The sequence below is a fragment of the Orcinus orca genome, chromosome 9 (genome assembly GCF_937001465.1).
Source record: "Orcinus orca chromosome 9, mOrcOrc1.1, whole genome shotgun sequence".
In the NCBI taxonomy this organism is placed as follows: domain Eukaryota; kingdom Metazoa; phylum Chordata; class Mammalia; order Artiodactyla; family Delphinidae; genus Orcinus; species Orcinus orca.
In genome coordinates this window covers 67,849,263-67,872,646 of record NC_064567.1, presented here as the reverse complement: position 1 = coordinate 67,872,646, position 23,384 = coordinate 67,849,263, and the positions used below count along the sequence as shown (strand labels likewise).

The 23,384-nt window shown below is 34.9% G+C and overlaps 1 protein-coding gene across 1 annotated transcript in view; it reads left to right on the top strand.

Moving 5' to 3' along the window:
* The window catches only part of AGMO (alkylglycerol monooxygenase), a 327,751-nt gene that overhangs the window by 148,354 nt on the left and 156,013 nt on the right, over positions 1-23,384 (top strand). The window contains exons 6-10 of the mRNA XM_004263480.3: positions 3,648-3,714; positions 5,920-5,985; positions 6,073-6,152; positions 9,711-9,845; positions 11,308-11,424. Of these exons, the coding sequence (XP_004263528.1) occupies positions 3,648-3,714; positions 5,920-5,985; positions 6,073-6,152; positions 9,711-9,845; positions 11,308-11,424 (465 nt within the window). The remainder of the gene's footprint in view (positions 1-3,647; positions 3,715-5,919; positions 5,986-6,072; positions 6,153-9,710; positions 9,846-11,307; positions 11,425-23,384) is intronic.

Sequence of the window (23,384 nt, the reverse complement as noted above, 5' to 3'; positions counted from 1 at the left end):
TAGTCAAAAAGCACTTAGTTATCATTTCCCGTTAAAGTTCTAAAAATTTAGATTTCTTTTATTTGATGGAAAAAGTGCTATATCTCATAAAGCAACATGATAGAAAAATAGAAGGATTACTGAGTTGAAACTGAGAAGACTTTAGGGCTTCTTCTAAGATGTTTAAACTTGGATTAGTAATTTAACTTCTCCGAGCTTCAGTTTTATGTTTTTTTGTAATAGAGTATCGCACTATATTATTTTTAAGTCCTCTATATGTTCTAAAATTTTATAATTTAAATTAACTCATCTAAATCTAAAAAAAAAGCAAGACAAATAACTTCTAAAACTGAGAATAGCTCCAGTTATGTTCACAGTAAAATATTTTCGGGAAGTGATTCAAAGCTAGATGCGGTTGAATTTCTAAATGACTGAATTTGCAAAAATGGGTGATAAGTCGTCCCACTCAGCTCTTATTAGTTATTAATTACTTCTCCATGACTTTGAATCAGAAGGGTTTACTACAAGAGAGGTTCTGACTGGGCTGTCTGAATGATGAATCATTTCCCACACCAAGGTGGTCTTCCCCAGCTCCAAGGTACTCATAGGCACTACAAGGAAATTTAACTCTGGTTGCCTGTGTTATACTTGGCATTTTACTAAAAAAAGAAAAAGAAAAAAAAGGAATTTTCAATATTGATATCACCATGCTTTAGCCTGCAGAAGCAAAAGATTTTCTTTGAGGAAAAGTACTTGACATTAAAAAAATAATGCCCGCAGCCAAGGCTCCAATCATCTGAATTCACTTACCATTTGTGCGGCTTTAAATCTGGCTGCACACACGCCGGGACCAAGGATTAGAAATGCATCTGGGTAGCAGAAACCAGTTAGTGTAGTCTCCTCTACCCCCTTTTGTTGTCTGTTTTTGTAACATATGTTAGCCACCAAAGACACAAACAAGGATAAAATGGTTTTCTCCTTTCCCATCTGGTTCTCTGCCAGAGATACAAAGCCTGAGCAGAGCATCAGATTTCAATGTCCTGACTGCTGAGAAACCCCCTTCTTGTTCTCTATCCGTCACCATTCTTCTTTTCAACAAATATTTTTCCACCAGTACAAAGCAATGTAGTCCAATAAAATTAAGGGTTATTTCTACTTACTCCCCTCCCAATTTCTGGTCATTAATAGTGCATTTGTGGGATAATATTTTTGCCTCTTATTTCACAGGACTGTGGTCTGATATAAGGGCTATATATTCACCGTATTTTGAACTCCTGAAATTAAAAACTACAGAGATTTTTTTCATGTATAAATGAGTTCTGTTGTATGAATCAACGAAAAAGTCTTATGGATCAACAAAAAAAGTCTGTTGTTTGGATCCCATAATACATTTCTTATGGATAACTTTAAAAATGGCTATAGAACTCTAGATTAGAAAAGAGAGACAAGAAGAAAGAGAGAGAGAGAGAGAGAGAGAGATAACATATTACATATCCTCTGCATTGCAAACATTTGCATCCTTTGCATGCCTGTACCGTAATGGAAACCGAGAACCCCTTAGAAGCTGGGCAGCAGGGAAGGAGGCAAGGACTGTTTCAGGTGTGCAGTGAGTCTAATAAGGAGATGCTGGTGACACCTGCCCTATGAAGAGATGCAACATTGTTATGTGGCAGCGCTGCTGCTGCTTCTCCTTCAGGAACGTGCAGGACCCCACAAGCTGAGGACCGTGTGGCTCCTGCGGCTCTGCATGTCTGCAGAGCAATTGCAAATTGGGTGTTTCAGTGTCAGAGGTTGCCAAAAAAGTATTAAACCCTGCTATATAAAGAGTTACAACATAGATGTATGTTTGGGACTATAGGGCTCTATCAATATTAATATTTTCAACCAACTAACTGAGCATTACTGTATATTACTAGAGTAGTAATTTCTTTTATTTAAATTTGTCTTAAAAATTTTAAAACATTCAGAAAAGTAGAGAGAATAATAGAATGAATGTTTCTAGCTCCATAACTTCAATTTAAAAATCATTATGATATCTTGTAATAACCTATAATGGAAAAGAATCTGAAAAATAATAGATAATAGATATGTATGACTGAATCACTTTGCTGTACACCTGAAATGAATACAACATTGTAAATCAACTATATTTCAATAAAAACACTATGATTTTGATTCATTTTCATCAGTTATTCTTTTTTTCTTTTTCCTTTTCATTGCCAAATATGATGAAGCAAAACCTAGATCTCATGTCACGTATACTTCAGTTATACAACTCTTAAAAAACAATTACATTTTCTCATGCAATAACAATGCCATCATAACTCCTAATAAAACAGTATTTTTATCATGTCATACTATGTTTATAATCAGTTTTCTCTCATTGCCTATAAAATGTCTTTTATATTTGGTTTGTTCAAATCAGTATCTAAACAAGATCCCCACAATATGTTTGGTTGTATGTATCTTAAATACCGTTTCATCTGAAGCAGTCCCAGCTCCCTGTTTTTTCTCGTACCACTGACTTGTTGCCAAATTCATGTCAGTGTTACGATTTCAGTGACTATTTTTCCCCTTAAGTAGCACTTAACATATTACTTTATTCCTTATATATCCTTTAAATGGAAGTTAACTTTAAAGGTGAATAATTTCTTAAAATATCAATGTATTGATTTTGTCATAAATAGGCTCTAAAAGATCTATTTAGATTGTGATTAAAGAAAAGTAAAAGGCTGTTATCTGCCATGGTTGATGGAAGAAAGAATAATGTAATTGAGATGAAAAGCGTTCCCACATTGTCCAATATTAACTGTATGACATAATGGATATCTTAAATATGGCCTGCTGTTCTAATTTATGGTAACTACCTGGTTTCTACACTCTTTAGAGTGTGCAGACTCTGGCATAGGGGGTTCTTACTGAGAAATGTTGAGAAGAACATTAGAGAATAATAGACGCGATTTTAAAGGGTCTTTAATTCCAAAAAAGCCCCTTTACGTATTTGACTTTGAATCGTGCCTCAGAAATGGACTGGAAGATGGGGCATCTACAGTAAGAGAACATTTAGGAGTCTATTTGAATAAGCAAGGATCATCGTAATGCAACTGCAATACTAAGTTACTGCATGACTGATTATTGGGTGAAACCAACTCCAGAAAACGAATATAATACTGGGTTTCCCTTCGCCTAGTTATGCTCTGTTAACATAAGTCATCAAAGACATAGCTGATGGGTGAAGAACATAAAATGACATGAAACTTAAAGAAGTATGCCTTGGCAATAGTAGCATCTAAATACATTAACATTTGTAATCCTCAGAACATTATTATGTAGATACTATTATTTCCATTTTAAAGATAAGGAATCTGACTTATAAAAAGCTTAAGTAATTTCCCCCAGTACCACATAATAATAAATAGAGGATTCAGGGACTGAACTGAGGCAGTCAGTTCACTACTCTTAACCTCACTACTCTACTATATTGTCTCTTAGAATATCGTGATGAGCTAATTGTTATCTTTATATGAACACCAGAAGATAGAGAACCTTCTTAGGACTCTGATGCCAACCGTGGAACTAGCAATATTTCTTAACCCATATGGGATTTTAATGTGAGTACCTAAATATTATATATAATTTAATAACTATGTTCCTTTTCTTTTAAACAGGTCATCGATAACCTTGGTCCTTTGGAACTGATTCTTAATACTCCTAGCCATCATAGGGTTCATCATGGTGAGGAAATTCGATCTCTTCTTTCATTCCTTCCTCATTTCTTGAAAAATGACATTATTATTTTGTATCACTTCAGCACAATTACCCAACCTAGTCACCACACACTGCAAATAGGCATTTGCTTCTTCCTTCGTACCTGGACAAACCTCATCTATAAAGAAAGGACTGGAGGAAAACAAAACAAAACAAAATCCTCTCCATAGCTGACTTTTGAATTTCCTTTTTGCTTAGCTCTCCTCAGATGTAATGGAAAAAAGAGTTAACCAGCTGAGGGGGTACACACTTCATATTGTGAGGAGCTTGTTGAAAGTTACTCCTTGACCCCATGCTGAGGGTCATTCCTGTATACAGTCATAGTGTCTTGGTCTTAAAAACTGTTGGTATTTAAGGAAAGCCTAATAAACAACACTTCACTTTCTGCCTAAATTCTGTGAACAAACTCAACATACACTGCTTTTTCCTGACAAAGAAAAAAAATCCCATGTGACCAGTGCCTAAGGTTTAAAGACACTAGCTTAAGAAATAACAGAAGTATTTACATTTGCTCAACAAAAGACCTGTAAAGAGTGTGCATATTGACATTATTTGTATTAGGTAATAGGAAAAAAAGATATAATTCGCATGTTTGTCAGCAATAGAACAGATACACTGTAGACTATTCATGTAATGGAGAACTACATCGCAATGAAAATGTCCAACCTATTATAACATGTAATGGCATGAATAAATCTCACAAATGCCATTTTGAGAGACAGAAGCTAGTAAGAAAATAATATATATTATTGTTCTGTTTTTATAAGTTTCCAGGCATCACAGGCAGTAGTACTGGCACACGTCAGGCCTGCCTTCCCAAGGTGGGCAGGTCCCTTTCCCTGGGACAGGGAGCAGAGCAGAAGCACAAGCTCCTCCAGGTGGGGAGAGGCTGGGGTCCTGCTGCACATGTGCAGTTTCCCCTTCCAAACTCCACAGTCATACCTCCACCACAGGGAATTATTACTGAGTTGGTACAGAGGTCAAGAGCATTATGCTCTTGCTGTTCCCTCCATATTAAAGGAAACACAAGGACTGGAGAAAAACATGTCCACATTGAAAAAGAAATAGTTGCTAGTTTCCTGTTTGGCCTTAGGGCACCTTCGCATGCATGTTGCTTTATATCAGGCATTCTCAGCCTCTGCACTATTAACATTTTGGACCAGATACTTCTTCACTTGGGAATGTGGGGAGAGCGTGCAGGCTGCCCTGTGTATTATAAGATGTTGGTCTCTACGTATTAGATGCTAATAGTATCCCCTCCCAGTTATGACTCTTAACAGTGTGTCCAGACATTGCCACATATTCCCTGAGGTTCAAAGTGCTCCCTCACCCAACTGGGAGCCACTGTTTAGCCTACGTGTGGCAATGAGTTGGTGGATCTGTGTAGCCAGCCCCACTCTACTTTTGTACCAGGGGAGAATTTTCCTTGTACCTTTACATTCATGTGTACATTTGCATGTACAGAAGATGTGTAAAGAAATGAGGACACGTGGAGACAGTTGAATTTATTGGAGTAGTGGCTTGGTGGATTAATATTCTTTTTCCTTTGATTTACAATCATGTGGATATGATTGTGTTTATTTAATTTTTTTAAATTAGTAAACTATGTCCAACTCTTTAAATTTAAACTATTATTTATTTGGGGCATTAAAATATCATGTATGTTATGAGTCAATGAATATAATCAAAGGTAACTTAATTTTTACTTATGTCTTTTGTGATGAAAAAAATAGGAAAGTCTTACTGTTAGTGGAAAATTTTCTTCCTGGAAAAGAGGCAGTGAAAAGGTGTAAAGATCACATCAAAAAAAAATGCATATATTATTGATATTTATCTTATTTCATATTGCCTTTTGTTCTGGACCATTTAATTTTTAATTATTACTTTTTAATAGTCCTAAAAAAAAGAGAATTACTTAGAATTATCCCAGATTTTTAAAGACCAGAAAAATTGTGAACGATGCTTTTTTAGAAATCTGGGATAATTCTAAATATCTATGGCTTTAAGTAAGTCTTTGCTCTTTTTAGTAAAATCAGTTGGAAAATAAATACTCAGTTTACTAGCAAATAAAGTCTAGTGTTGTCAGTGAAAAGATATTTTTAGGAATATCATTGTTTCAAAAAGTATAACTTCCATTTTCAAAAATTTTTTTTTAAATATTTTGTCTCATAGGCAGAAATCGTTATTGCATAGACAAAAATTTTGCCGGAACTCTTATTATATGGGATAGAATTTTTGGTAAGTAAAAACTATGAGCATTTAAAAAATTAAATTAGCTCCTTCATTCACAGAAAGTCAATCATATCATTATTGTTTATCTTCCAGGAACATTTGAGGCAGAAAAGGAAAAAGTTGTATATGGTCTAACACATCCCATTAATTCATTTGAACCTTTCAAGGTGCAGGTAATGTACTTGGTTTTATTTCTTCTGAATTGATTCCATCCTTTTATAAATTTTATATTTGAAAGAAAAATCAGCTGTTGAAAGGTGGAAGCACATTACACTAGCCTTAAAAAATATATATTTTAACTGTAAAAGAATTTAGAAATAACTCTGGCACTCAAAGCCTTGAATCAAATTGGGCAGAATACATTTGAAAACAATTCATTGTAAGAATTTTAAAATATGTCTGTTACCTAGAATTAAAAGAAATAGCTCTTTAGCAAACATACCCTTTCTCAGAATAGATCTGAAATATATTCATGTATTCAGAAGGAGCGGTAGTAAAATGTATAATTAAGGCTGATCCCAGAGTAAGAAAAATATTTGCTTCAAGCCTGCATGACTCTGGTTAGAAATTCAGGGTGAGGCCTTTGCCCTCCTCTTCTTGGATGGAGGTGTCAGGAGCTATTACGGGTTGGTTAGGTTTGCACGTTGCCTCACCTGCTAAGACTTGTTGCCCTGGACCAGTTTTCTGTCAGACATGTGGTATTGGTTGTTCGCTGGTCTCAATGGTTGGCACTAGAGAAATAAGGAATGTCTGTGAAGCTCTGATCCGTCAGTAGCAGAGCACCGCAGACACTCCCAGAGGTCGGGACTAATAAATGAGAAAAAGATAAAAATGCTTGAAAAAATGAAGAGATCAGTCAATGACAGCTCTGTCCAGGGGACTGGATATACAGCATTCAGAAAGGGAAGAAAGTACAGGTTCATGTTGGGTCTGCTTTTCAAAGCTACTTCTTCAAGGTTTTTAAAGAAAGTTAAAGTAACAAAATAAATGGACATTTATTGAACTTTTACTATGTGCAGGACATTGCTAACAGCACACGTGTTTAATTTAACCATTACTAAAACCTTATAAGGTAGTGGTTCTTTTTAACCTCAGTTTTTTGGTGGATGAAACTGAGGTTCTCAGGATTTAAATAATTCCCCCGCCTAAACACAGTTTGTCAGATGCTAACCTAAGTAGGGTGGGTTGAAGGCCAAGCCCCAAACTTGATTAACTCAATTTTCAAGTGAAAGGCATTTTTATGTCTCTGTTCAGAAGAGAAAAGTTGATTATTTCTCTTCTTTCTTCTCAACTAGTGGCATTTCTTTCTCTGTCTTTGGTTCTCTTTCTTTTGGTTAGGCATTACCAAGAATATGAGAGATTTTTTTCAGGAGAATCCAGGTACTTCCTTAATAATAAACATTTCTAGGTACGTTCTTTATAGAACTGAAATCAGTTTCAAGATAATACATTGAGAGCCACTTCTTCACTGGGTGTGGTCTTGTCTTCATAATGTAGAGATTAAGAAGGAAATACAGCTTGGTCCCTGCCCTCTAGGAGAGAGCCTTTCAAACTTAATGTGCATATGAATCATGGGAGGATCTTATTAAAGTAGGGTTCAGTAGGTCTGAAATCTGGCCAAGATACTGTGTTTCTAACAAGCTCCCAGGAGATGCCGACACTGCTGGTTCATGGCAATCCTTTAGCTAGCAAGGCTTTGGGAGTGTACACACATGGAGGAAAAGGGGTTCATATTCGAGATACAATAAGAAGTTGAAAACTGCATCACATGAGCTGCACAAGGAGTTGGATGATTAGGATTTGGAGACACAGTATTCAGTCATAGGTCTTTATGAGCTGCTGCTAAATCTGCCCTCATGTAAACATTGCCTTTAGCATAATAGTTGTCACAACTGTGTCTAAGTTTTAGTCTCCTACATACTCACTTATATTGTAAGAAATATCAAATCAGCGAGTTGTAATAATTAGGAGTTCCTAAACCTACAAAATCACGTATTTACTTTCACTTGTATTCCTTTATATTAGCTAAATTTCTCAACCTCCCATCAGAGGCATCAAAAGCACCTTAGGATGGCCCCTGTTAGATGGAGAGGATTTTTTCCCCTTTGACACTAGGTATAGACCATTCATTTTGCTTTCCTTTGGAGTCCAAGAGTTTCAGGGCATTGGAAAACAAGTAAGTGAGAAAGTACTCCTTATTTAAAAGCCCTGTATTCTCATGGTTTGTGTCTAGAATGATAGCAGTAAATTTTCAGTCAGGTTTTTCTTTTTTTTTTTTTTTTGGTGGTGTTGTGTCTTCGTTGCTGCGCGCAGGCTTTCTCTCGTTGTATCGAGTGGGGGCTGCTCTTCACTGTGGTGTGCGGGCTTCTCATTGCGGTGGCTTCTCTTGTTGCAGAGCATGGGCTCTAGGCGCACAGGCTTCAGTAGTTGCAGCACGTGGGCTCAGTAGTTGTGACATGCAGGCCCTAGAGCGCATGGGCTTCAGTAGTTGTGGCACATGGGCTTAGTTGCTCTGCGGCATGTGGGATGTTCCCAGACCAGGGATCAAACCTGTGTTCCCTGCATTGGCAGGTGGATTCTTAACCACTCTGCCACCAGGGAAGTCTTGTACTCAGTTTTTAAAATAACAAAACAGGTAAGTATATTAATGCGTGTTGTAACATTAATTTTCTATGTTATTATTATTGCAAATCCTCAGGATAAGTTTCCATCTAACATTTCCTTTTTCTTTAAAATCTGCTCAGCTAAATCCTACATTGTTGCTTAATTGCTTCAGATTCCTTATTATAATATTTCAAGTAATTTTAAAAACAATTTTTATAATACTAGCAGTTTAAATTCTGTAAGAGATAGTGAAAATACCAATGAGACCACAAATTCTGATAGAGCCATAACTTCTTTCTACATTAATTTATCACTACATGTATAATAGAACTCATTTCGAATCAACAGCTGATGCCCAATATCTAGGATTATTTTTAATCCTATGATACATTTTTATAATATATATGATATGTATAGCTATTTATCCTAATAGCCAGTATTTGTTGAGTCCTTGTCATGTGTGGGCATACTTTTAACTTTATACATATCAAATGTGTGTTATTTAAAGAATGTGAATTCCTGCTATAAGCCTCAAGGTAAACTTCTGACTCAGCAAACTTTTCCTATTACAGAATGTGGTCTATCTATTTAATCCTCAGAGGTCTACCATCAGAAATGGTTTTGAACATTTTTTCTTAAAATGAGGTGTTTGTCTGTAATTCAATACATTAAATAAAAGATTATTTTAAAAATATATAACAGATATGCAATATTTGTATGATTCCATGTTCAACTTTAAAAACCATTTAGCGAGATGTGGCTGTCGAGTGCACAGGCTGCTAGTTAAATCCATTGGAAGCAAATTCTCTGAACTCACTTTTTATTCTTTGCTAATTTTCTAAACAATTGCCCTATTATTAAATTTCCTGTTTATAATTTTGTGGAGCTTCAGAAATATTGACAAGAACACATTTAAATGTAAACGTATGCAGAATGCATAGAATGAATTTCAATTTATAATGCAATTGCATATTAATCAATATTAGCAAATTATACATAACCTATATATTAAAGAATAATTTGTAAGTTACATTAAACAATAAAATAAAATCCATGATTTAATGTATTTAATCTTTTTTGTTATGGTCTTTTCTTATCTTAAATAGACTATATTTTTATTCTTCTAGTTCCACCATTTACTTACCATATGGACTACATTCTGGGCCACACCTGGATTCTTCAGTAAGTTTTCTGTCATATTTAAAGGACCAGGATGGGGTCCAGGTAAACCAAGACTTGGACTGATTGAAGAAATTCCAGAGGTAAATAAAGTTCATGAATTCGATGATGGCAAAGATTAATTTCATATTGTCAGGTCTACAGCCGGCCTGTAATACATGCTGACTTCATGCAAATCTGAAAAAAGATGTTCCCTTAGGCAGATACAGCCCTGTAATGTGTAAATTAATAAGTGGACACCACCTAGGGGCCATTAAGAGGGGTGCCTTCTCCCAGACTGACACTGCCTCTTACTAGGGAGCATGGTTTGGGGCAGAGCAGCAGAGGCTGGTTTTCTTGGCTCAAACCCACAGCCGAGAGCCTTTGTGTAGTGCAGAAACCACACAGACACTTATGGATCCGTCACAGAGAGGCTTAGAGAAGATTCAGTCAAGCCTTCATTTTGTCCATGAAAAACTGAGGTCTCCAGAATAAAAGGTCTAAAGTCATACCGAAATGATGTGGTTATTAGATTAGATTACAACTTTATTCATTTCATAGTGGCATAGTAGCATTAAATACAGAAATCCCATGAAAAACTAAAAATAAACAAGGTAGAGGTTTAAAACACTGAAAATCAAATGAAAAATACAGTTTCAATATGGAATTTCTCTTATGAAATGGAGGAAAAGGAATTTCTTTCCAATCATTTAGGATATGTATTGAGATTGCTTATCAAAATAACTGTCATTGATAGTAATATAGAAACAATAAGCTACTGTTGATTTGAAAGATAATTATGAGTATAAAAATTAGTATTCAAGAAAATGAAATATGTTTTATTTGAATATTGTTATTTTTCAAAAATCCTGATCTGAATAAGGATATTTTCTCATCCACTTATGAAAGCTGCTGTGTTGGAATTTCCAGACACTTGGTTATGTTCACAGTTAGTTATATAACAATGATCTGACTTGATATAAGTGAAAATAATTTGCTTATTTCAGCTCCAGAAAGTCTGGTCAGCTACAGTTCATTTATTATTTTCCTTTTTTGCAATAGATAATTCAAAGTGAATGTTTTAAAATCATATCGATGCCTAAATCTGCATGTAAGGATAGGATTATATTATTTCTGGGAAACTGTAGTTTGGGAAAGCTGTTTTCAATAAGACAGTATTTGCCTTTGAAGCATGAATATCTACACTATCCCAAATCACCTTCCATTTTCTCTTTTGCTATACTTTGATGTATAATCATGGACATATTTTCATATTTCATATTACATGTTCATTTTGCTTATGTTAATCATCAGTATCAATTCTTACAGTGCTCTATATAAAGCAGAGTAGATCAGAATCATAATGCTTCTGAAATGAAAAACAAGTCTCCTAATTTTTACATTTTTTTCTATCCAAAGTAATAAACGTTAGAGTCATTTCGAGGATTAAAAAAGATAGCAAAACCTTTCATTTCTTTTTGCATATCTCCTCTTCACTTAGTGTGAATTTCAATGTGAGAGATAAGGGAACAATATAATGGAAAGGCTTCTTTCTTATCTTCCTAGGTCAAGGGGGAAGAAGTTCCCTTCTCATCAGCAGCATCTCGGCTATTAAAGACATATGCAGTTGTACAGTTTGCTCTGATACTAACATTTTATGAAGAGACCTATACAGATAAAGCTGTAAGTGGTGCTCATTTTAAATAGAGTGTGAAAAAGTTATCTGTCACTTTGAAGATGAAAATAAGCTCTATTATAGCTGTGCTCTATTCTTTTCTGTAATAATCTTTGAATTTTGGCAATGTCTCACATTTAAACAGGTAAACTGATTCTTCTAGAATTAATTTAATTAATGTAAGTTAATTAATTGTATCCAAAGTGTTGTGTATAAGATGTCCATCAAATGGTATATAATTGATCTAAAATATAAGTAGGAAATGATTTGTCACAAATAAATTCTTCAACAATAAAAAGAAGTATTTCAGAAGCTAGAATTAAATGTGTTGGGGAAAGCAGACTTTATAGCAATTTCAACATGCTTATCTTCAATTAAAGAATACCCTGATAACTTGAGTTTAGGGGGTTTGCAATGTACAGTTAACTTCATTTATTTTGTCCTTTCTAAATATTTGAAATATTCCTGAAGCACAAGAGCACTGGACCAGGGTTTAGAATCTGGATTCTGATTCAGGCATTACCACCTGGGGAATCATTTTTTGGCAACATGAGAATACCCTCACTGCCTATATTTTGGAGAAAACAAAAATAGCATAATGTATGTAAAAATGCACTGTAAACCATAAAAAGATTAAAAACAGAGGTATTTTTAAATATTTGCTTTGTTTCACAGATTTATTCATATTATATTCTTCCAAAAAGGATTTACAATAGTTCAAAGAGGTACATAAATTATAGTAAAGTAACTAACTTGGAAGTAGGTGAAATTGAAAATAGGGTGACAGAAGAATGAAAAATCAGTATCTCACTTTGTTACCAAGGTAGTATGTACCTCATGAAAGAACCTCACTGAGTCAGGGATGTTGAGGCCTCACATAGCAGCACTGTATGAGTAATGTTTACACTCTAAAGAAACAGGGAAAGCGGACTTCCATTTCTAGCAAAATGGTGGGTTAAATACACCTACTTCTTTTTAAGGCATATCAAACACCTAAAATTGCTGGACAAAATGTAATTTTTAAGAAAAACCTTTAAATACACTGCATAGATGAGTAGGCAAAAAATTGAGGTACTCCTTAGAGGCTAAAAATGTTGAGAAAATGCAAATCCAATGAGGTGCTCTTCCTGACAGCTATCCCAGGCACTGAAAAATCTCTGTTGATCAAGACCTTAAGGGACTCGAAACAAAGCTGAGAGCCTACGTGGGTGGAAAGTCAGTTAAAAAACTTCAAGTAAAACAACTGAAAGCAAAAGAAATACTCTCAGCAAGGGGAGGGGGAGGAGGATGAGAAAAAGAAACATAAAAAGGAAACTTACCCATACTGGACTTGGCTTTGAGGAGGCAGAAAAAAGCCTTCCCTGAGAATTTTTGACTACAAACCACCTCTCACTCAGATATGGATCCAGGATTTACACTAACCATTGATTTATAAACCTAAACTAAGTGTGTAGTCTCAGATTAGGACTCATGTTTAAAAGACCCATGTTCAAATCATGCTTAGAGCAATCCCCTCAAACTCAGGTCTCAGCATAGTCCCCCCAGGTAATGTCTCAGTGATGATGAACTGAGAGATAAAAAGCACAGAAACACACTAGGAGAAAGCCACTATGACAAAGCATTAACAGAAACAACAAGTGACAGAATTATACCCTCAAAAAAAAACAGATTTTGTAAATAAAATCAATTAAAAGATAAATTAAGTAAATTTAATATATTTGAAGAAGCAAAAGTTGAAATTAAAAAGAAATTAGAAATTATGGAAAATCAAGAAACAATGATGAAACACATTTAGAAATAATCAAATTAGACTTCTAGAACACAAAAATATAATGGACATAAGGAAGTCAATGACTTCGTTGGCAGTTTAAAGACAACTAAAGCGAGAATTAGTACATTAAAAGAGCAAAAAAAGTATCCATTATACAGTGTGAACAGACAATGATATTAAAAAACATAACAGAAGTTATCTTTAGACATAAAAAATAGTGTGAAAAAGTCTAAGATAATACAAGAATCTAGAAAAATGCAGATGAATACAAATAGGATTAGTAGGCAGTGAATTCAAAAAAGATAAATTACCTTTTTCAAAGATTAAGTAAGCGCTATTGAAAGATGTCAGTCTGTCCATGAAAGCTCCGTAATAGAAGTTAATAAATGATATACACAGAAAAATTAGTCTAAGTTTTTTAAAATAATTTTAATATATAAAGCCTATGGAATTATATTTAATAATTAGATACCATTGTAAAAATCACAGTATATTCTATTGGAACAATTCTAAGTATTCCATATGACTCACACAGTGAGTTCTATAAATAAGTCTACTCAAAATAGGTCACTGAGTGTATTAAGAAGGACTCTTTGGTTGTATATGACAGAAATTCAACTTAGAATGAATTTATTAACTCATATAACTGAAGAGTCGGGTTTTTCTTCTTTAGGCAGTGCTGGATCCAGTGAGTCAAGTAACTTCATCAGGAATCTTCTCATTCTTTTCTGCAGTTATGCATTTCTCAAAGCAGATTCTCCTACAGGCTCTCAACCTTCATGGTAGCAAGATGGTTACCAGCAGCTCTAGCTTTAAATACTTCCACACAAGGAACTCCAGAAGTGAAAGTTCCAAGTTGGAGTCTGATGTTATGGGTGGGTTCATCTGGGTATCACTGAACCCATCAAAGTGATCAGGCCTGGATCACAGACCATTTAATCTATCAATGCGAGGACAGGGCCAGTGATAGGAAGGCTTGAAAGACATATTGAGATGATAGTTTCTGGAAAAAAGGAAATAGACTCAAGTAGGCGAAAATAACAAATGTTAGATCTATATGAATCCTTCTCACTCCTAAATACTATGTGATTTGAACTTCTTTTCAAAGAATATTCTTTGAACACTCATAAATGTTTAGTAACATAATAAACCTTCCTGTAGGATATCATTTTAAAGTATCTATGATATGAGTGTCCATTAGATATCTTCTGTTCTAAGAAACAGATTATCCAATTAAATGTGGCTTAAGTATAACTGAAAATTCAGAGGTGAGTATTTCCAGGATTGATTAGTTCAGCAATTCAAACATGTGGAGTTTCCAAAAAGGCTTCTCTACAGTTCTCTGGGCTTTCATCATCATAATTACAGCAACTCAAGGCATCATGTCCTCACACTGTGACCAAAGGCAGCAAGTTCAGTTCTCCTAGAGCATCTTGTAAATTTCACTTAAGAAGGAGGGGAAAAAAGTCCCAGAGTATTTCTCAGCAAATGTCCTTTCATGTCTCATTGCTCAGGACTGATTCACATGCCCACACTGAAAGAATAACTAACACTAGTTCATGAATTAACCATGAATGAATTATACCAAGCATAATTCATGCCCTGGGGATAAAGGGTTCACTTTGCCTCTGAGTACATCCCTTTCTTATACCTGGACAAAATCAGCATAGTATTAGTATAGAAGATATAGGGGATATTTTCTGGTTGGGCAAATAGCAGTGTATGTCACAGTGTGTCCTACTAAATAAAATAGGTTTACAAGATGTCTGCAGAGACTATTGGATAATGAAGAAAGCCATTTCAATTTTAAACATTATTTAAAGTCTTTAACGATTGATATTGTCCATATGTATTTGTGTTTTTAGCATTTAAAATTAATAACCCCAAATTGCTACACATAGTGACTCCAATTTTGGACACTAGACAAGTTCACATGTTCTCTCTGCGCAAGTACAATGTTTTTTTTTTTTAAACTACAGAAAAACTCATTCCTGATCATAGGAGAAAACAATGATTTAAATTCTGGTTTCCATTTTGTGGACTGAAAAAAAGAAATAGGATATGATGTGACCAGAAATGCTTTGAAAACATCATGGAAGAATATATAATGGCTTATTATTTGCTGGTTCATACATGTACTACAACTAATGTCACCAATTCCAAATTGTAGCAGGTTCATTTGCCTTTAGCTTCAAAAGAGACAAAATTTGAACCCAAGAATTTCTTTCAGGAGCAAATCTTTCTTAAAAGCGGCATGGATTACATCACTCTTAGCAGTGCACAAGTAGATGTCAAACTACCATAATGGTTAGACTTATTAATTGCTTAACCTAAGGTCTCATAATCATGTCTTCAAGTATTACATAATTAACCCATCACTGATTACTTTGTTAAACTACTTTGTTATTTTAATTTGTTCACCTAAGTTATGATTAAAATATGCCTGCGTTAATAGAGTTTAGATAATTGAATAACACCAGAAGAAAAGCTATATCATCTACATCTAAATATCTAACTCTTGATATACTGATCAATACTGAGTACAGTTTGCATTATTGAATTTTTTTTAGTTGTACTAAATACAGTCTCAAAGTAAATTAACCTAACTCATAGAAATAAAAATGAAAATTTACCCATTTTGATTTTGAAGTAGAGGCCTTTATATTAAGCTCACCAAGAGAATTTGAAGGTCTAGGCATGTGTGAGTGCTTCTTGGGTTAAAATGTAGCCAGACAGGGTGTATGTTAAAATATGTAACTCATAGCATGGTTTTCACAAGATTTTTCCACTGTCGTAAAAAAACTATACGAGAAACTCATGTAGATATGTCGACAAAGAGAAATATCAAGTGATGAAATCCTTTTCAAATTAAAATTAGAGTTGGAGACAGCTTCATCCCTGACACAAATTAATTTTGAAAAGTGCATTTGCTTGTTTCCCACACGTGTTTTTCTTTGCTAAAAACATGCGGTACAAATAGGAAAAAAGGTTGCTTATTTGCAAAATTCTATAGTGCCTTTCTAGTCTCAGGGATGTTTAAAAGCATCTGAAGACATTAAAATCCAACAGCAATATTTTTTTTCCAGATTCACTGTAGCCAATAATCACATAGAAAAGTTGTGGCTGACGTGTAATTGCGGACCCTGCTGTAGTCCCACAGCCTTTTCTGTTTATGCGTTTACCAGAGTAGATAAATACTTACTTGTTTAATGTGTGCAAGTTCTGTATAAATAACTTTGGGAGTCAAAATAGCAATTTGATGGCCACCAAAAAGGTGGAAAAGGCACACTTCTTTCTTACTGAAACTTGCAATGTATACATTTAAATATATAGTGTTTAGTTTAGTTATATGACCCACAGTATTTTATGTTGATTTTAGTTTAGTAATGCTTGGGAAATCAATTCCTCAGCTGCCAGGGTCCACCTCATGGGGTGATATCATGAATACGGGTTTGAAATGGAAATATGGACGCACTAGCATGTTTCCAAAGTAAAACTGTAAAGGCAATGCTATCCTTTTCAATAATAGACACACTCAAAACAGTTTGAATATTTAACAGGGTCTTATAATAGAATATATAATAAAGTTACTGTAGATATGTCTAACCCAGATTATTTGGTGATATATTTCAATATGAGGCATCTGAGAATATCCAATATAAATTTGGAAACAGGTTTTTATAGTCTTAAATTCCCCTGGTTGCTGTACCCTGTAAAACATTATGGGCACTAAAATTTTGTAACCAATGCTTTCATATTGACATGTTTTAATAGACCCTTAGAAAAAATCAATATATTTAGTGGTACTCTCATAACAGAGAGTGTCGCTTGCACAATTTAGATCTAACTTAGGTCCTACGTGAAACCTCTCAAGTCAGTATTCAGCACATACTGTTTTCTTCCAGTGCAGCCCACTGGGATTTAATTTAATTTCCTAAAGTTCTTAGGTGGTAACTGAAGTAATATGAAAAAAGAAATGTGAGCTAAATTGAGCATCAATTATAATTTAAATCCATGAAATGAATGTAATAAATGTATATTAGTAAAGGAAGGATATTAACCAAAGCTACCTGTCTAATAAGCATAGACTTTGGGAACTTAGAAAAGTGATCACTGTGAATTCCTGTGAAAAATCTATTTTTGTCCACTATATTGAAATATAATAAAGTGGGAAACTGAACATTTAAAAATGCCTTTTGCATCAAATAATGAAATATTAACTGTGAAGTTAAATATATCTTCATACTATTAGTACTGTCTCAAAATTTGTTTAGCATCAGGCAGCTGTTTTAAAAGCTATCATATAATAAATACAACCAACCATGAACTGCTTATAATTTGAATTAAGATCTCATTTTGACTTATTAAAAATATGTAAAAATTAGATACTTTAATTCAGCTTTGGAAACTCAAAATCTCAATGCACAGTTTTTTTTTTAATATCCTTATTGGAGTATAATTGCTTTGCAATGTTGTGTTTCTGTTGTACAACAAAGTGAACCAGCTATAAGTATACATATATCCCCACATCCCCTCCCTCTGGAGCCTCCCTCCCACCCTCCCTATCCCACTCCTCTAGGTCATCACAGAGCACTGAGCTGATCTCACTGTGCTATGCAGCAGCTTCCCACTAGCCATCCATTGTATATTTGGTAGTGTATATATGGCAATGCTACTCTCTCACTTCGTCCCAGCTTCCCCTTACCCCTGTGTCCTCAAGTCCATTCTCTACATCTGCATCTTTATTCTTCCCCTGCCACTAGGTTCATCAGTACCAAATTTTTAGATTCCATATATGTGCATTAGCATACAGTATTTGTTTTTCTCTTTCTGACTTATTTCACTCTGTATGACAGACTCTAGGTCCATCCACCTCATTACAAATAACTCAATTTCATTCCTTTATATGGCTGAGTAATATTCCATTGTATATATGTCAATGCACAGATTTCTCTACCCAATGCCCAGTGAATCATGAGGCTGTCCAGTCTGGCTGATGGGAACTTGTACTCTAGCTGGCCCTGTTGTGAGCTCTGGGCATTGCAAGCTCTAGTCCTTTTCTAACCTTTGATAGTCTCCTCACATGTATGAGCTGATATACGAGACTTGATGGGCACCCGCTGCAGATGAATAGAGTTCTGTCTATGCAGCTCTCTCCTCTTTGGTACTCTCTTCCAAATAATAGCCTCCCTGGCTTCTCCCAAATCCCAGCTCCATCTCCTCAAATCAGGGAGTCCACCAGGCCCCTCTGAGTTCCCTCTGTGTGGCAGCATAGAAACTCTCTCAAGGTAGTAACCTGGAGCAATAGTGAGGGGTCATGTCATTTGTATCCCGTTTCCCTGGGATCACAGACCTTTGTTGCCTGGTGTCCAGGGTCTTGAAAACAATTGTTTCAGATATGTTGTTTTGCTTTGTTTTGTTTTGTTTTCAAGTGGGAGGGAAAATCAATCCTTGTTTCTCTATTTAGTTGGGTGCACATTCATTATTAACAGAATGGAATCATAGATTGAAATATGACTACAACATAACTATTCTTCAAGTTATGTTACTTAAAGTTTTTAAAATAAAATTTTTTGCTTTTATTTCTTACACATTTTTGTAGAAACTCACTGTTCCATACCAATTCAGTGCTTCTGAACTATATATTTGTTATACATTTTAGGCAATATATTTTCACCTTTGATATATTTATTTAGTTTGCTTCTTGTTTGAAATTATAGAAAATGGTCATTCTAATTATATTTCCTTATGTATGCTTCAACAGTAACCAAACATTCTGAAAATATTGGAAAAAAATATAGTCAATACTGTTATATATTTTTTTAAAAACAGGATCTTATTTCAATATAGGTTCTTGAGATCCATATAGAATTACAACTTGCTTTATGATATCACCTTGAGTTCTGTTCCTGTGTCTATGTTGTAATACTGGGAAGCATCTTCAAGCCTTAGGTTTCAGCACAAGGTATCTAAAAGGAGCTATCAGAGTCACAGGGACGATGAGGTAGCAGAGCAAGTGTGCCCCAAACCAGATTTTCTGCCTTCACATCAGAGGTTACAGACACTTAAGTGTTAGGAAAATTTTGACCTTATTTTACAGATGTTTGGGAAGATGAACATTTTGAGTCAAAATAATGACTTTAGTAGATCTTTTCTGAAAATCCTAAAAATGCACAACCCTGATACAATAAAATCAAGACATTTTCATTTCTAAATCCTTATAATAAAACTATGGAAAATATTATCAAATTACCTCTGACAATACACAAAGTTCTTTAAAAAAGAATGCATACAGACATTTACTATTATTTTAGGACATAGTGTATGGGTCTGATATTTCCCTCTGTGAGATTTGTCGGGTGGGAAAACATGAAAGGTAATTATGTTGATCACCAGAATTTTTCTGTGGAATAGTAAGAGGGTGATATCCCCATTCGAGAAGAAAAAGGCTTTCTTCTTTATATACCTGTGGGCAAAGGGAGGACTTCTCACACCTTCATTAATTGTTTAAGCAACATTGCATCAAGCATGTAATTGTAATTTTTGAGTTCCTATGTAGTTAACGTTGCCTCATGAGTATTTTTTCTCATCTACTTAAAGTTGCAGGGATGTTTGCTTTTTTCAAGCATAAAAATCTGGACAGCAATTCCCGCACTGAGAAACCTATGGAAATAAGAGCTACCAAACTGCTTGGGATTTGAAAGATAATTTTAAAGGAGGAAAATTAATTCCTTGCTTCATAAGCTTTTTATAGTTATGGACCTTCTCATTTTTTGTGATAAAGACTTATAATATATTCAAAGCCTAATTTAGAATAATTCCATTTTAGCACTTTAGGACAGCAATATCTTACATGAAAGATATACTAGCAGTGAGTGGTGTAAAATGGTAGTAAACCCAATGAAAAATGAAATTGTACTGTTATAAAAAATTAACAAGCTTCATGTCATTTCACATCTTGTTTAAAAGACAGGAGGCTAAGTATTTACAGGGGTCAAAGTCTATAAAGTCTATTCTGTTTTTCCCTCCTTTGTTTTTTTTTTTTTTTTTTTTTTTGCGGTACGCGGGCCTCTCACGGCCTCTCACGGCCTCTCCCGCTGCGGAGCACAGGCTCAGCGGCCAGGGCTCATGGGCCCAGCCGCTCCGCGGCATGTGGGATCTTCCCAGACCAGGACACGAACCCGTGTCCCGTGCATCGGCAGGCGTACTCTCAACCACTGCGCCACCAGGGAAGCCCTATCTTTCCCTCCTTTTTGCTCTAGTGTAGCTGGACTATGGTCCTACCAGCACGGATTAAAGTAGTGTGATTTCTAGGCAGGGATTTTGTCTTTCTTGCTCACTCTCTTAAACTCCTATTTACCACAGTTCCTAGCAAATGCTCAATACATATTCATGGAATGAATGTGCAGAAGTCAGAGAAGATCAACTGGTTAACCTATCAAAGGATGTAATATGGAAAAACTTAAGAGTTTCATAGGAAAATAGACTCTCTAAAGGAAGCATGTGTTCAATATTGGATTTCTTCTTCTGGTAATCTTAGTTTCCTTTAAACTCAAACAGTTTTAGGGCAGTTTTGTTCTTTAAGAAATTAAACATAGAAATATTAAAGTATTTAATGTTTTAAATATTTAACACAAGCATTTAGTATATTAAATTATTAAATAATTTTAATTTTAAGGACTAAAATATTGATATTAAATTAAATATTAATGTTGTGATGTTAAATTATTAAGCCAATTAGAATTATATTAAAGGTATGAATAATAAACACAAATGTAAAATAATTCAATAATTCAGTCAGTCATTCAAAAACCATATTAGCTACTGACTATGTGCTGGGCAGTGTCCTAGGTACTTGGGATATAATAGTGAATAAAAAGATAAAACCTCTCTTAGGGAGTGAGAGAAGACAGACAAACAACTAGAGAATGAACAAACAAGCAAATGTATAAGTGTATGGGCGTGATAAGTTGTATGGAGGAAAATACAACAGAATAAGGTTATAGAGCATTGTGGAGAAGTACTATTTTATACAGGATGAACAAGGGCATGCAGTAGTTACCTGAATGGAATGAAGGAATAAACCATAAGGGTCACTGTGGGAAGTCATTTCAAGCCTAAGAGACAGATGAAACAGATTTGAATGGGAAGGATGTTTGTCATATTCAAGGAAGAGCAGAATTTCTGATGTAGCATAAGAATGAAAGACAGAAATGATTCAGGAATTATATGATAATAGTGGGTATGTTGTGTAGAGGCCAGAGTAAGGACTCTGAGCTTTATTCTTACTGAGATTTCAAGCTCCTGGGGGATTTAGAACATAAGAATGATATACTATGACTTAGTTTAAAACTAATGACTTAGTTTTAAAGAGATAGCTCTGGCTACATACCAGGGGAGGGAAGCCAGGATAGGTGGACACACAATTTAGAATCAGAGAGACCAGTTAGGAGGGTATTTTAATATAGTAGAGATAATGTTGGGGGTGAAACATGGTATTTTTTGTGTGTGCTGTTTGTAGCAAATATCTTTATTCTGGATGTATTTCAAATATAGTGCTGATGTATTAGAAGTAGATAGTGAAAGAAAGAGTCAAGGATGAGTTATGGGTTTTTGGCTTGAGCAAATGAAAAACTGTGGGTACCATCCCTAAAACGAAGAGAAGTGGGGAGCGTGTGGTGTGGAGAAGGAAATCAAATACAGGGTTTTAGGCAGGCTAAGTTTCAGATGTGTAATAGCCAAGTAGAAGCTTCACTAGGCAGCCAGATAGCTGTATTAAGTTGGCTTTCACTCAGACACCATTAGCCAGGAAGCAATTTGTGGAGAGAGGAGTTCTTTATTCTTTTCTGTCCAGGTATCATAAATTCCCTAACCAAAACAAAAAATATATTTTGTCCTGTCTCTGAATTTCCTATGATATTTGAAAGAGCTAATAAACCTTTTATTTGTGCTTCCTTAACTTATTGTAATTAATTAAGATTAGCCTAAGAGCCATTTAGAAAATTAGTATAGCCTGAATATAATAACAATGATAATCATCATATCACGGATTGACTTCTTACTTTATGCCAAGCACTCTTCTAAGTACTTTATTATAGTATTTGCCAAACTCATATTTTATTTCAGATGTACTGAACACATAAGAGAGGCTTAGAAATGCTGAACAATTTGACTGGTTACACGGCTAATAGGTTCAAATAATTTCAAGCGTTGCATTCTTATAGAGCATTTAAAATCATGCTATAGGTTTGGGGCACAAATCATTTCTCCCTTCCATATTAATTTTTCCCTAAAAGATCAAAAAGAAGCAATAATGGTGTAAGAAGCATTTTTCTTTAGAGACAAAATAGTTCCCCTAAGCAAACATTAATCTACTCAAGCACACCTAGTTACCTCTACCACCAAGAAAATATTTTTCTGGTGTGTTTTTTGTTTTGTTTTGTTTTTGTTTTTGTTTTTCTGCTTTACTGTCCCAAAGCAGCCACCATGGAATTCCACATACCCAAATAGTACTCTCCTGCTCTCCATTCAAACGTTCTGGAGTTCACTGAACTCCTTATCCTATATCTGATATCCAGCACTGTCTCCATATTCCTAAACATTCTGACACTTTTTATTCAGTTTTTTGACCACTCAACAATACTCTTCTACTAAACTATTGTCCTGGAGGGTTAAAGCCCCTTGGCAATTCTGGATGCCATTGTAGGCATTTAGAAAGTAACTAGGGAGGTGTAAAAAGTTGGCCATGAGAGACAGCGCTGATTTAGAAGATGATACGGAACTGAGATATTGGATGTGAGCAGCAATTGCAATTGGTAACAAACATTTGTTTATAACTTTGGACAGATGCTACTTAGTTGTAGGTGTGTATATTAGTTAGTAATGACTTGAAATTACCTCTAGTTATTTCAGGAAAAAGAGAAAAGAGAGAGCGTTCAATCACTATTTTAGCCAACATAAAACAACCTTCGGTGTTCTCATAAAGGTGAAACATAAATACCATCAGTGAGTAGGGAAATCGTCCATTGGCTGTGCGTCTAACTCCTTGCTTTTACTGATCCACTCTCAATCTGAAGTGGTAACCATCTGGCCCTAACATGAGCTATGTAACTTCAGTATAGATCTCTGCTTCTGCCCCCTTTAAGTTTGTTGCTCATATGTGTTCTACCATTGTCACACTTAAGGGTCAGGTAGGTC